Source organism: Ornithodoros turicata, chromosome 8, assembly GCF_037126465.1.
Source record: "Ornithodoros turicata isolate Travis chromosome 8, ASM3712646v1, whole genome shotgun sequence".
Classification (NCBI taxonomy): domain Eukaryota; kingdom Metazoa; phylum Arthropoda; class Arachnida; order Ixodida; family Argasidae; genus Ornithodoros; species Ornithodoros turicata.
In genome coordinates this window covers 13,802,010-13,815,396 of record NC_088208.1, presented here as the reverse complement: position 1 = coordinate 13,815,396, position 13,387 = coordinate 13,802,010, and the positions used below count along the sequence as shown (strand labels likewise).

General features: G+C 46.8%; 1 protein-coding gene across 1 annotated transcript in view; it reads left to right on the top strand.

The window, feature by feature from the left end:
• LOC135366484 (ATP-dependent RNA helicase DHX8-like) overlaps positions 1 to 7,551 on the top strand; it is a 67,023-nt gene extending 59,472 nt beyond the window's left edge. The window contains exons 10-14 of the mRNA XM_064599196.1: positions 1,172 to 1,252; positions 1,322 to 1,450; positions 3,099 to 3,295; positions 5,750 to 5,953; positions 7,271 to 7,551. Coding sequence (XP_064455266.1) covers positions 1,172 to 1,252; positions 1,322 to 1,450; positions 3,099 to 3,295; positions 5,750 to 5,953; positions 7,271 to 7,439 — 780 coding nt within the window. The 3' untranslated portion in view covers positions 7,440 to 7,551. The remainder of the gene's footprint in view (positions 1 to 1,171; positions 1,253 to 1,321; positions 1,451 to 3,098; positions 3,296 to 5,749; positions 5,954 to 7,270) is intronic.
• The last annotated feature ends 5,836 nt before the right edge of the window (positions 7,552 to 13,387 follow it).

The following is a 13,387-nucleotide window of genomic DNA, read 5'->3' as shown; positions in this document are numbered from 1 at the left end:
ACTAACTAACTACTCTTGACCACACTTGACTGAAGAATTGAAGTGATAGAAGCAGGAAAATGCGGGCGGGGCTGTGCCGGGATCATATCCGCTATGTACAAAAGTTTACTTGAGTGCATTGGCATGTGGACGGTTTTATTTGTGCGCGCCGAAGTTTACGTCGCTGCTTTGCAACGCTGTCTCCAGCTTCGTGCTCACTCGCTCGGCGCTGCTCAGTGCCCTGAGTGCGAGTGGGGTGGCGGTGGGGTACGATGTTCAAGGAAGAGGAGCGAGTGTTTCATGCTGTGGTATCATACTCTTGTCCACGCGCTGCAGTGATCTTGTCCACGCTACTTGTGGCACTTGGTGACATCAAGCCAGTCAGCACTTTTTACTGGCTGCGGAGTTCCACCTTCACTGGTCGGTGGAATAGGGCCCCACCTCTCATTGCTTCCTCCGTGTCGGTCTATGATGCATATCCTCCTCTGTCTTTGCGTCTCTTTCTTCCTGTTCTGTCTGCGTCTGTACACGGTCCATAGCCACAGCTGCTTCACGGTGCCGTGCGAAAAGTGCGCACTAGCTACGTCAAATGAGCGACCACGTTTACTGTGCGCCAGCGTGCGCATTCATTTTCTGCATAGACAAAGAAAACTGTCCCACTCATTGCCTGCCCACCTTCTAACCTTTCTTCCCTTGGTTTCCCGTCCCAACGTGTTTCCTCTTTAGCCTGGACCACTAACTGTGAGACTCATTGGAACGTTATAGTGGATGAGGCAAGTAAACATAGACGGATAAACGCAACACAAGCTTCACAGCGCCCCGTTGCATACTATATATCATATCAGCACAATCACAGGGCGTGGATTCGATTCACACTTCTGGTTCCTTTTCTTCAAGTGCCATTGTGCAGTCGAGGACTTATTGTAGTTGCTTGCTCTAGAACGCTAATGATGGCCATCGTGAACATCATGCACGATCACATCATGTGATATTGAGTCACGGGCTGCAATGCGATATGATGTTGAAGTCGAATGACAAGTTTTGTAGTTGATGTTCAACGATAGGCTGTAACATCGAATGCCCTCTCTGAAGTCAGCCTGTACCCTCGAGCGTGTTAATGATGACCTCACCCTGTTGCTGTTTCCTACTCTGATTTGTCACGTGTGTTACATTTATATGGCTTGGTATGCAGGCCCTTCAAAGAGGAATCATAAGCCTTCAGATCCTGGGAGCACTGAATAAACAAGAGATTCTGACCGAACTGGGAAGACAGGTAAGGCTTAGATGTTTTGGTGTGGCAACTTTTGGGATACTATACAGGTTGGTCTGAATCTCACACCAGATGACGCTGTACCCAGTGGATCCGCCACTTGCAAAGATGCTGATAAAATCGTTGGAGCTGGGTTGCAGTGACGAGATCCTTACCATAATCGCTATGCTGTCTGCCCAGCACATATTTCATCGTCCAAAGGTGAGGATTTTCTAAACGTGATAGCATCTGTAGACGAACCTTCCGAGTTTCTGTGAGGCGAGGTATGTAGCCACATAAGCGGCACTGCCATTGGCCGCTACTATAGGCTGCCATCACTTGTTCTGTCGCACCTATATCGGCCCGTCGTGAGAGGAGGCTCCTTCAGATGTTGCAACCACACCGTCCGATCATACCTTGGCAAAACTCACTCATGGGCATGCTTGCTCATGCTCAATATGCCGAATGAAGTGAGCTGCGAGCGAACGCGAAGCTGAGCATGAGCAAACGTCACTCATGAGCCACGCTCCTTCATGCTCAGTGAGGTCCATGAGTTAGCTGAACTGATGCTCAAATTAGGTGAACCGAGCACGAGCGAACTTGAGTAAAGGGGTTGAGACACTTTCACAGATGTGGTTCATTACATCACGGGCGAATTTTAGTACACGCCAGGGCACGGAGGAAAAAAAAAAAAGAATTGTTCTTCTACGTGTCATACTTAGCTAGATACAAGCCCGTGAACAGACTCCCGAGCGAAGCGCAGGAGTCACAGACCTCGTCCGAGTTGCGTCCATTCCCACTGGCAGCCGTAAGCACGTGACGTCTGGTGCGCTACCTCACTGGTAGCGGTGAGGTCTGTGATGTCAGAGCCGCATGACTTTCGGTAAATACGGTGCCCATTTTCTTCATTTTCTATTACCCTCTATGCTGTGAAGGTGGTCCATCGGTGCAATCACCGTTGTTTACGTTTATCTGGGAGAGTGTGGGATGACCTGTCGCAACCGCTTGACGTTCACGCTCCGCGAACTGAGCATTCAAGATAAACAATTCTGCCTTACACCTCATAACCACAACCTACATAATTTCATTTTTACGTCACTGAACATCACCTCTCCTTACCTCATTTCACATTCCCATCACACGAGCACAACTCCCCTCATACTGTGCTCTTCACACTCTTAACAACCGAGAGACCTGTGATGAGACAGCAACCGAGAATCGGAGGCAACACTGTTTGGGCAAGCGTGAGCACCCCATAGTTCATCCAGAGATAAGAATCCAAGCAGAAGATGAGTGAGCAAACGAAGAGCTGAACAGGGAGTGAGTGATTGAGCACCAGTGAGCAAAAGCTGAGTACGAAGTGAGTGAGCATGAGTAAGCGGTCACAACAAATACCTGCGAGAGGGTTGGGCAGCGCCCAGAATGGCGCCCCGGGGCCCGGTCCACTTCGAGGATCCAGCGGCATCGAAGACCTGTTGTAATCATATAAAGAAGAAATACTTGGACTGCCATCGAAACACGAGGAGGGTGTGGGGGGCATGACCCGTCCCCGGGGCCCCTAATTTCTCTTGCCGGCCCTGGTCATGACGCACGAGTGCCGACCTCTGCACGCGAGAGCAGGTACCGGAGAGGGAACCTCTCCAGCGCAAGGGTAAGCATGATGAGGTGTAGCATAGCGAAGGAGGCGTATGGACAACGTGAAGCGCGTTTGTGTAAAATGCGAGAACCGGCCTCGCTAAATTTTTCCCAATCAACTGATTATTGTAAAGTTTATTCGCCTTGCCCCTCCCTTGTCCTAACGTTCTGCCCCCCCCACCCCCCACCATGGACCACGCACTGACTAATCCTGCTTGTTAATGGCTTCTTGCAGAAGAGTCACCAGCAAGCAGATTTGAAGAAGTGTCAGTTCAACGTCCCTGGCAGTGATCATTTGACCCTGCTCAAGGTGTACAATATGTGGGTGGACACGAACATGAGCAGAGAGTGGTGCTACGACAACTTCGTTCAACACCGTCGCTTGCAGCAGGCAAGGTCTGTGAGGAATCAGCTGTGCTCGGTGTTAACAAGGTAAGCAAAATATGATTGTCAAATGGATATATCTATGAAAGACTAGCCAGAGTCTTACCAAGGTCACCTTGTCATGCGTACCAAGCTGCACGTGCGCCGCTCTTGGTACCTACACCTGCACCGCAGGCACGCCGCGCCACACGCATCCCCCACTATACACAAAAACGCGAGTCAGAAAATGGGCGCCGCCAGTAGTGCTGCCACCCCGTGGTAGTCACAGGAACTGTGCACGCTGGTGGACTGCCGTTTGCCTAGTTACTTCATTTTGCTGTGTGTTTTTGTTCATTGTCTCTCACTCAGGAACTGGTGTAGAGAAGATATCGCATCCGCCAGCACACCTCACATAGACCTCACGTGGGCAACTCGGAATCTTCTGTTTCCTTGATCTTTCGAACGTTGATACGCTACTCAGATGTTTACCGGATGACAATGTTACGTTATCGTCAGTCATACTCATTAAAGACGGCGGCCACCAGTATTCATCCCAACGACAAGAGCAATTTTGGCAGTCCGAAAATCCTGGTTCACGAAAATCCCCCATCTGAATAATTCGAAAATGGTGCCACCTGTCAGAAAACTTGTTTTTTTCTTTGTTAGCATGTTTGATGCGCCGGCCAGAAACTGGCCGCTCAATTCCTCATTTGGATGCGCTCGTTAATTAAATAAACATCTTGACTTTGTTGTTTTACTTTGCCGTACAGTCTGGCTCTTCCATTGACACTACCGCAATCAAACCCTCGCTCATGGCTGTTCCTTATCTTGCGGCTCCCCCGCCACCAATGCAAGCGGATGAACACGAATTTGAGCGCAGGATAGTTGGACGAAAGAGCACATTCATGGGACTGCTCTGCATAAGAAATTTGTTAACCGAAACGAGTAAATTACTGGGTAAAAAATCACTAATAGTCGAAGCTAGTTTTTTACTGCTCTGGCACTGTCCCCAAGTGACCATTGCAACGGCACAGGTACCAAAGCCCGGTGAAGTAAAAGCAAAAAAAAAGTCAGGATATTTATTTAATTAACGAGCGCATGCAAATGAGAAACTGAGAGGCCAGTTTGTGGCAGGAGCACCAAGGATGCTAGATGAAAAAAAAAAAAAAAGATCCTGATAGGTGGCGCCGTTTTCGAATTATTCAGCCGAGGGATTTTCGTGAAACAGCCTGTATACCTGCCGACGCTGTGCGAGTACCCTGGCAAATAGCAAAACCAGGTGATGGGCATACCCGCATTCCTGCTCATCAATACTTATGGCATGAACATTGGCAGACTAGGGGCGGTGGCATAATCGAGTAAAATGTAGCAACGTCGGATTAGCAGTGCAAGGGCAAACCATTTGCTGTAAGGAGCAATTGTTTTTGACTCAGCTATATGGGACGAAGCCAGCGGTACATGGCAGAGGGGAGGGGGTGTTGGGGGTACTGCTGGAAGAGCTCGCCCTTGTCGGCCTCGATCACAAGGTTGGTGACGTCACGACTAGCTCTCTGGGGAGAATGTGCGTCCTGGGCCGACTTCTGAGGGAACTGTGTCGACATATGTCTGACAGCGTCTGAGGAAAGTCAGATAGGGAGGTACCCGGGTTCGAATCCCGGTGTCAGCTGTGCTGTCTGGGGTTGTTTTTCCTGGGTTTTCCTCAGACGCTTTCAGACATGTCGGCACAGTTCCCTTAGAAGTCGGCCCAGGACACACGTTCCCCCAGGGCGTCAGTCGTGACGTTGCCCACCTCGGTGAGGCCGACAACGGAGAGCTCTTTCACCATCCACCACCACGCTGTGTTGACAACGACGAAGAGGTACGAAAGAGAGTATAGCGCGTGCTTAGCAACAGCCTATGTAGCATGCAGACGACGGTGGCGGTGATGATAATAGTGTACACGTCATTTCCTCTCCCCAGCAATAGGGTGCCTGATTACTAGCTCCTTCTGTGCAGTTGGAGCATGTGAGTTGGAGATAGTATTGAGGCACCCTACCCAGTGATGCTATGTGGCGCTTGCAGCGGCCACTGGCGTAACTATCTCACGACCTGACTCTCCCGTAGGCGACTGCCATTTGTCTAGTTTTCAGACCACCCCCACCACCATGGTTGGAGCTTTCTTCGTCTTCTCACGTGGTGCAGGCTATCGTACGTTTCCTGAACATACCACGATGACCGTAAACACACGGCATGTCGCGCTTTGTGTGCTGTAAATTATATGACGTGATTTACTGTACCGTTCGCTCAACATACTAGCCAAAGGACAGGTCAGGTGCATTACTAGTTTACTACATTACTATTCTGGATCCAATGCGTGGAAATACGAAAAATATGCACGGTCGTCAGCCCCCCGCCCAGAAAAAAAATCCTGGCGGTGCCCCTGGAAATATTATTGTATGTGGCTGCTTTTTACGTTTTCCCAGTCAGAACAATCTGCCTTGTGTTGCCGCAAATGTCACGCAATCCATTTTGCGTTAATTGCAGACGAAATTTTGAAGTCACCTCGTGCGGGAAGGACACAGACAAGGTCCTGCAAGCACTTTGTTGCGGCTTCAGCCAGAACATCGCAGTAGCCAACAGACAATTTTTGCCAATGGAGCCAGAAGATATATCCTACAAAACTGTTATTGGCTTTCGGAATGTATCCATCCACCCTTCAAGTGTCCTTTTCCACGAGAGCGCCGAATGGTAAGAGTCCTAATGTTCTGAGACTGATATATCTGCATACAGGTTGTGTTTTCAGTTGTAATTAAGTATACTCGTAGCTTCTGGAAGGCAATGGTGGAGAGGAACTAGAGGAGCCTACGAGTGGAGGTTCGTCCGCATGGGTTTGGGACCCATCAAGTGAGCAAAAATGGAGGGCAGTAGAGTGGCAGGGACGTAGCTAGCGTGCGGTGGTACTAGAGTCACTAAATAGAGAGCAGAGTAGCAACATATTTTGCAATGACTAAAGAAGAAAGTCACTGAAAAGGTTAGCCAGCTGTAGGACTCGAACCCACATTTTCTGGGCTAACCTTTAAGTGACTTCTTTCTTTCATCATTAATTTCTTAGACACTTGAAGCTTTGTATGTATTTGTCCTTTCTATGTGCTCCAGCCTCAGAACATCAATTTGTCTTATATTTTGCGATGTACTTCACGCAACACGGTTGTCTGAAACTAGGTGATTTCCCCATTGAAGGCGTGTGCTGGACTTAGTTCACTTACCTGCCATATGGCGCTCGCTACATGGCCCAGGTTGGCGATGCTGTTGGGGCCACGCCAAGTTTCGGAACAGTTCTGTGTCCTGGGCTATCGAATGTGTTGTATGGGAATTTTTCAACGACAATTATTTAGTTCAGTGAGTGGGTCTATGTTTTGTGCCTGCTCGGAAGAAAGAGAGAACTTAACTCGTATGCGTGAGGATTTCTGAACAATGCGTACACAATTTTTGCTTGCTTCAAGGTGAATCGATTTCGCTTGTGGATCTTGTGCATCATAATGAAGGAAACGGAAGGGAAGAGGCACAAGCAAGTCTCTACCCCTTCTTATTGTTTCTTTTCAGACCTCAAGCTCGACTTTTCTCTCTCTCTCTCTCTCGCACGCGCGCGTGCGACATAGAGAGAGAGGGAGAAAAGTCGAGGGCAGCAGGGCTAGCTTATGACCACTGATTATCTGCGAAAAATATATTTCCAAACTCCGAGGATATGTCGTTAGACAATTAAGCCCGCGGTTTTGCAGGCTAGGTCTTGAAAAAATCAATTCCAGAAATTATTGACATTTAACATCTTTTATAACCGAGGAACTTGTGTTGTCCACAACAGAAAGTAGCGACAAATATTCTTGTTTGTTTGTTTTAGTTTTTTGTGCGAGTTTCACACCCTTCATTATCCGTTAAACACCAGGCTGCTTTGGATGGATGGATGGATGGAGTGTAGGGGCACCCCTGGTGGGCCTCTTCGGAACGTTCATGCATATCACTGTTGCCAGCTTAGAATGTTTTTTATATTGTTATTTTTGCTTTCAGGATCGTGTACCACGTGCTACTTAAGACGACCAAGCCGTACGTTCGATGCGTCAGTCGAGTGAAAGCGTCCTGGGTTCCAAAGAACATATACGACCTCCAAATGCGCAGATTCAAAGTAATTGACTCAGCCATAGCAACTGTCTTCCCGTCATTCCCCTTCAAACGATAGACTTCACTTATTCATCCGAAGAGACAGGCAAGCACCTGAATGTGTAAGAGAGGTTTCGAATAGTGCAAAATTTGTGTTTAACGTTCAATAAAATATTGCAAGATGTAATCGACTCAATTTTGATCCATGCACATGTATTCCATCAGTTTTATTTTTATGCACACTTATTATGTGGGGCTAGCAGAAGGGGTCCGAAGTCTATAGTGAGGCAGATATTGGCCTGTTACAAATGCCCATGCTGTTTTTATCATTATTATTATTCAACACGGATTTTTCTATTTTTGAAAACTCAAAACGGCACAGAACAGCTGGTTGTGTATGCGGGTTAGCCTGAAAACGACCGTATGTAAACTACTACTAGATTAGTAGTTATGCTAAGATTTGTTACTTTTTCTTTTCATAGAGGTTTTTGCAGAAGCGTGATATGGCACAGCTGATGTCGTTCATACTTTTTTAAAGAAGTTTCGGCTGCGGTGATAGTGATGCTGTGCCAATCACAGGGCGCTGCGCCGTAATGCGCCGTAATGGGTGCATTTGCGCAAAAGGCGAGTAGGCGACTATTTCGCAGTCCACGGAGCGTGTCACGAGAAAATGCAGCCCGAAGTGGAAGATGATAGGGCTTGCCGTTACCGCGCGGCCTCACGTAGCGTCACGACTGACGCCCTGAGCCGACTTGTAAGGGAAGTGTGCCGACATATGTCGCAAAGCGTCTCAGGAAAATCCAGGAAAAATCCCCATACAGCACAGCCGGCACCGGGATTCGAACCCGGGCACCTCCCAGTCTTGACGAGACATGGCCAGCACGCTAACCACTGAGCCACGGAAGCTGGTCGTCTCCTCCTCTTCCTTGTCTTCACTATTTATTTATTTATTTATTTATTTTACCCTCAGGGCATACGCATTTCAGAGGGGAGTGGTGTACAGAATGGTTATTGAGCATAGCACATAAATGAAAGACACTAAAGGTTGGCATTTCACACAGCAGTCAATCACTCGAATAGTGCACACATACCGCATTTTTAAACAACTGAGACGAAGAGGTAGCCGTCAGGGAGCCGGGAAGGCAGTTCCAGTCGATCGATGTGCGTGGAAAAAATGAGTCTGAAAAGCCTTTAGTAGAACATCTAGGAATTCCTACTTTTTGTTGATGGCTAGTGCGATGGGAAATATATGTGGGAGAAAGTAAAAAGTGGTTACGTAGCTGACCGTTGTGATAATATATTTTGTGAAAGAGGCATATGCGGGCAATTTTACGACGTATGGCGAAGTCGGGAAGATGGAGTGTGGATTTCATAGAAGATACACTGGACCGTTGATGATAGTTACCGCAGATAAAGCGAACTGCTCTCCTCTGTATGTTTTCAATAGAATCTACAAGTATGCTCAAACCTGGATCCCAAACCGAGGCTGCGTATTCAAGTTTGGGCCTAACGACAGATTTATAGAGCGTTAGCTTGAGGTCCAGTGGTGCTTGACTAAAATTACGTCTGACGTAACCAAGAGTACGATGGGCATTATTTGTTATATAATTAATGTGAGCATGCCATGAGAGGTCACTAGTGATAAGGACCCCCAAGTACTTATAACACTGAACTTGTTCAAGTGGGACGTTCTCTAGTAGATACAGAGGATGACGTTCGAAGTTCCGAGAAATTCGCATGTGCTTGCACTTACCGATATTAAGTTCCATATGCCATGTCTTGCACCATGTTATTATGTTATCTAGATCTGATTGTAATAGGGTAATATCTGAGATGTGAGAAACTTTCCTGTAAACGACACAGTCGTCTGCGAATAAGCGAACAGATGAAGACAGTACAGATTGCGGCATGTCGTTAATATAGATTAGGAAGAGAAGGGGACCGAGGACTGAACCTTGTGGCACACCGGATAGTACAGATGTTAAGCTAGAATTCGTGTCGTTAACTGTGACATATTGGCTGCGGTCAAGCAAAAAAGAATGAATCCAAGATAGGACGTATGTGTCAATATTGAGTGTACTTAGTTTATGAAGTAGTAATCTGTGAGAAACCTTGTCGAATGCTTTAGAGAAATCAAGAAAAATACAGTCAGTCTGGAATCCACTGTCAAGGTTCGAACTCAAGTCGTGTAAAAAACATACGAGCTGAGTTTCACAGGAAAATGATTTACGAAACCCATGTTGGCTGTCATGAAAAAAAGAGTTAGAATCAAGAAACTGAAATAAATGTGTACATATGATATGCTCCATAACCTTGCAAGGAATGCTAGTTAATGAGATGGGACGGTAGTTAAGTGGAGAGCTTTTATCACCGTGCTTATGAAGGGGAACTACCTTCCCAACTTTCCAGTCGTTAGGCAACAATCCTTGTTCAAGAGACTGCTTGAAAATCATTGACAGAATAAGCGATGAATAACATGACGTATTCTTTAAAAATTTAGATGTTATGAAGTCAGTACCACAACTGGATGAGATCTTCAGAGAGTCAATAATACTTTCAACACCACGACAGTCAAATACAATTGGGTCCATAGGAATGTAATTGGTAGGTAGCAGGGGGGGATAAGAAAATACAGTGGAGCTAGAGAAGGAGCTTACAAAAGCATTATTGAATGCCTCAGCACACTGAGAATTAGTTAAGTCATCACCGGATGAGTTACGCAGAGCAATGAAAGAGTCCCGATTTTTGTCTTTATTGACAAGATTCCAAAATTGACGTGGATTAGTCCTAAGCATGTGGGGAAGAGACAAGCTGTAAAAACGGGATTTAACTTCTTCCGCAGCCTTCTTATATTCTGAGGCAGCCGCATGGTATCTATCCCACTTGAGGACGTCCTGAGTAAATTTTGCGGCGCGGAAAAGTCGCTTCTTTTTACTGCAAAGCCTTCGGAGCGCTGTATTGTACCAAGGGGAGCGTGACTGACAGGACAGTCTCACGCGAGGTATGTACCTCTCGACGAGTACAGCAACTTTGTTTTTAAAAAGTGTCCAATTACATTCCACAGAACGAGAGTAAAAGTCGTGCACAAAGGTGTCCAAAAAAGAGCATAACTCGCTATTAATTGTGGTGAAATCCGCTTTCTTGTAATTCCTTATATATTTAATACTTTTCTGCGACTGTGGCGCTGGGAAATTAAGGTAGAAGTGAATGATTGAATGATCACTTAGCCCAGGTACAATGGTTATATCTGAAACGATGTCGGGCTCTGTGGTCAGAACAAGGTCTAGTGTATTTGCACAAGAAGTTGTAATCCTTGTTGGGCCATCAATCAGCTGATAAAGATTGAAATCTCTGCAAACATTAACAAACGCGTCACATTCGCGAGACATTGGGGAAATTTCTATATGAGGACGCCAGGTAATATAGGGATAGTTAAAATCGCCCACTAACAAAACTGCATATGTAGGAAATCTGTTTACAACAATGTTGAGAGCGTCATGCAAATCATCCACAAATGATGAGCAAGATGAAGGAGACCGATAACAGATGCCAAGGATGAGACGCTTGAAATTGGAAGTTACACATACCCATAATATTTCAAGATTGGTAGGGATGTTCACAACAGAGGATGAGATTTTATCAGATATCGCGATTAGGACGCCTCCACCTGCCCTGTGACCTCGGTCTGCACGATACACTATAAAATTTTTACAACATTGAAACAACTCATGGTTGGACACTTTTGCTGAAAGCCAAGTTTCAGTGAGCAAAACAATGTCAGCTTCACAGGAATCTATAAAGGAACACAATTCACCGCGATGTTTCCAAAGTGATCTAATGTTAGTGTACATAACAGAAAATTTTTTAGGAACAGAGGTGCTCAAAGGTGGCAAAAATTGCTATGCAGAAGAGGCACTGGCGTTCATTGCAGAACGGGTGGTGGGTGGCGAGTATTGTGGGTTGGAGTGAGTACGAGAATGTGGCGTGTGGTTTGTATTAGAACCACTAGAGGTCGAGGCAAACACATGGGTACTGACCTCACGAACGGCACTCGCATGGACATCATATTGGTAACACTTGTTATTAACGTATAGCCTATTGTAACGAAGTCTGAATGGTAGACCAGTCTGTTTACCATATTCTATTAACTTCTTTCTCGCGAGCCGTGTAGACTCACAGAAATCTTCAGAAATCGTAAAGCCACTCGTTCTAATTGTTGCTCTGGCTTGAAAAAGAAGTTCGCGACTTTTAAATGTTGAAAACTTTGCTATAATGGGGCGCGATTTCGCTGAGTGAAAGGAGCCAAGTCTGTGTACGCGTTCGAAGGCCTCGGGAGTAAGCGATAGACCTATCTTTTCGTTTAGCACCGCGATCAATTTATCTTCAGTTTGCTTAACAATACCGTGGAAAATAAGATTATCCCGCCTCGAGCGATCCTCAAGGTCATTGAGACGTGAGCGTAGTTGTGCGTTTTGCTGTTTCAACACGTGGAATTCATCCTGAATATTATTAAGACAGGATGCCGTCTTCTCAACAGTAGACAACCTAACGCTTAGATCGCTGATCTGGGTGCTTATTTCAGTTTGCGTTTTTTGAATGGTCGACACTGCTCCTAAGAGTTGAGCTTGACCAGACTCAAAAGCGCTCGACCGTGAGCTAAGATCTTTTAACATATCAAAGATAGAGTCAAGCTTAGACTGCGGGTCATGCTTATTGGGTCCTGGATTAAGTTCTACATCACCAGAAACCAGAAGTGTTGTGCGCATGTAGTCATATGATGTATTCAACAGGCAAGCTAAGGCATTGTACATGGCAACAAGGTAATCACATATTGAGCATACGACAAGTGGGCAAGGCAGCTCCAACAAAAACAAGTTACTAGACTTCCTCGCAAACAAGGAGTAGTTATTTCTCACCTGTGTGAAGAGTAGGAAGTGGTTTAGTGATATCCACATTGTAGAGCTGCGATGCCCACTGACGTGTCCCGAAAAGCCCGCGCTTTTAACGAACAAGCGAGAGAGGGATGTATCCAAGGTTGCTCGACGCTCAGAAGCAGCGCTGCCGAATGAGGTGCACGACAGCTTAGTTGATGGAATCCAGTTGGGGAATGCACTGTGAGTCGGCTCGGTTGATGATATCCCGTCGGGTGGAACCTCGATTGCGAGCGGAGTTTTCCATAGCACCAACTGTGTGAAGAGTAGGAAGTGGTTTAGTGATATCCACATTGTAGAGCTGCGATGCCCACTGACGTGTCCCGAAAAGCCCGCGCTTTTAACGAACAAGCGAGAGAGGGATGTATCCAAGGTTGCTCGACGCTCAGAAGCAGCGCTGCCGAATGAGGTGCACGACAGCTTAGTTGATGGAATCCAGTTGGGGAATGCACTGTGAGTCGGCTCGGTTGATGATATCCCGTCGGGTGGAACCTCGATTGCGAGCGGAGTTTTCCATAGCACCAACTGTGTGAAGAGTAGGAAGTGGTTTAGTGATATCCACATTGTAGAGCTGCGATGCCCACTGACGTGTCCCGAAAAGCCCGCGCTTTTAACGAACAAGCGAGAGAGGGATGTATCCAAGGTTGCTCGACGCTCAGAAGCAGCGCTGCCGAATGAGGTGCACGACAGCTTAGTTGATGGAATCCAGTTGGGGAATGCACTGTGAGTCGGCTCGGTTGATGATATCCCGTCGGGTGGAACCTCGATTGCGAGCGGAGTTTTCCATAGCACCAACTGTGTGAAGAGTAGGAAGTGGTTTAGTGATATCCACATTGTAGAGCTGCGATGCCCACTGACGTGTCCCGAAAAGCCCGCGCTTTTAACGAACAAGCGAGAGAGGGATGTATCCAAGGTTGCTCGACGCTCAGAAGCAGCGCTGCCGAATGAGGTGCACGACAGCTTAGTTGATGGAATCCAGTTGGGGAATGCACTGTGAGTCGGCTCGGTTGATGATATCCCGTCGGGTGGAACCTCGATTGCGAGCGGAGTTTTCCATAGCACCAACTGTGTGAAGAGTAGGAAGTGGTTTAGTGAT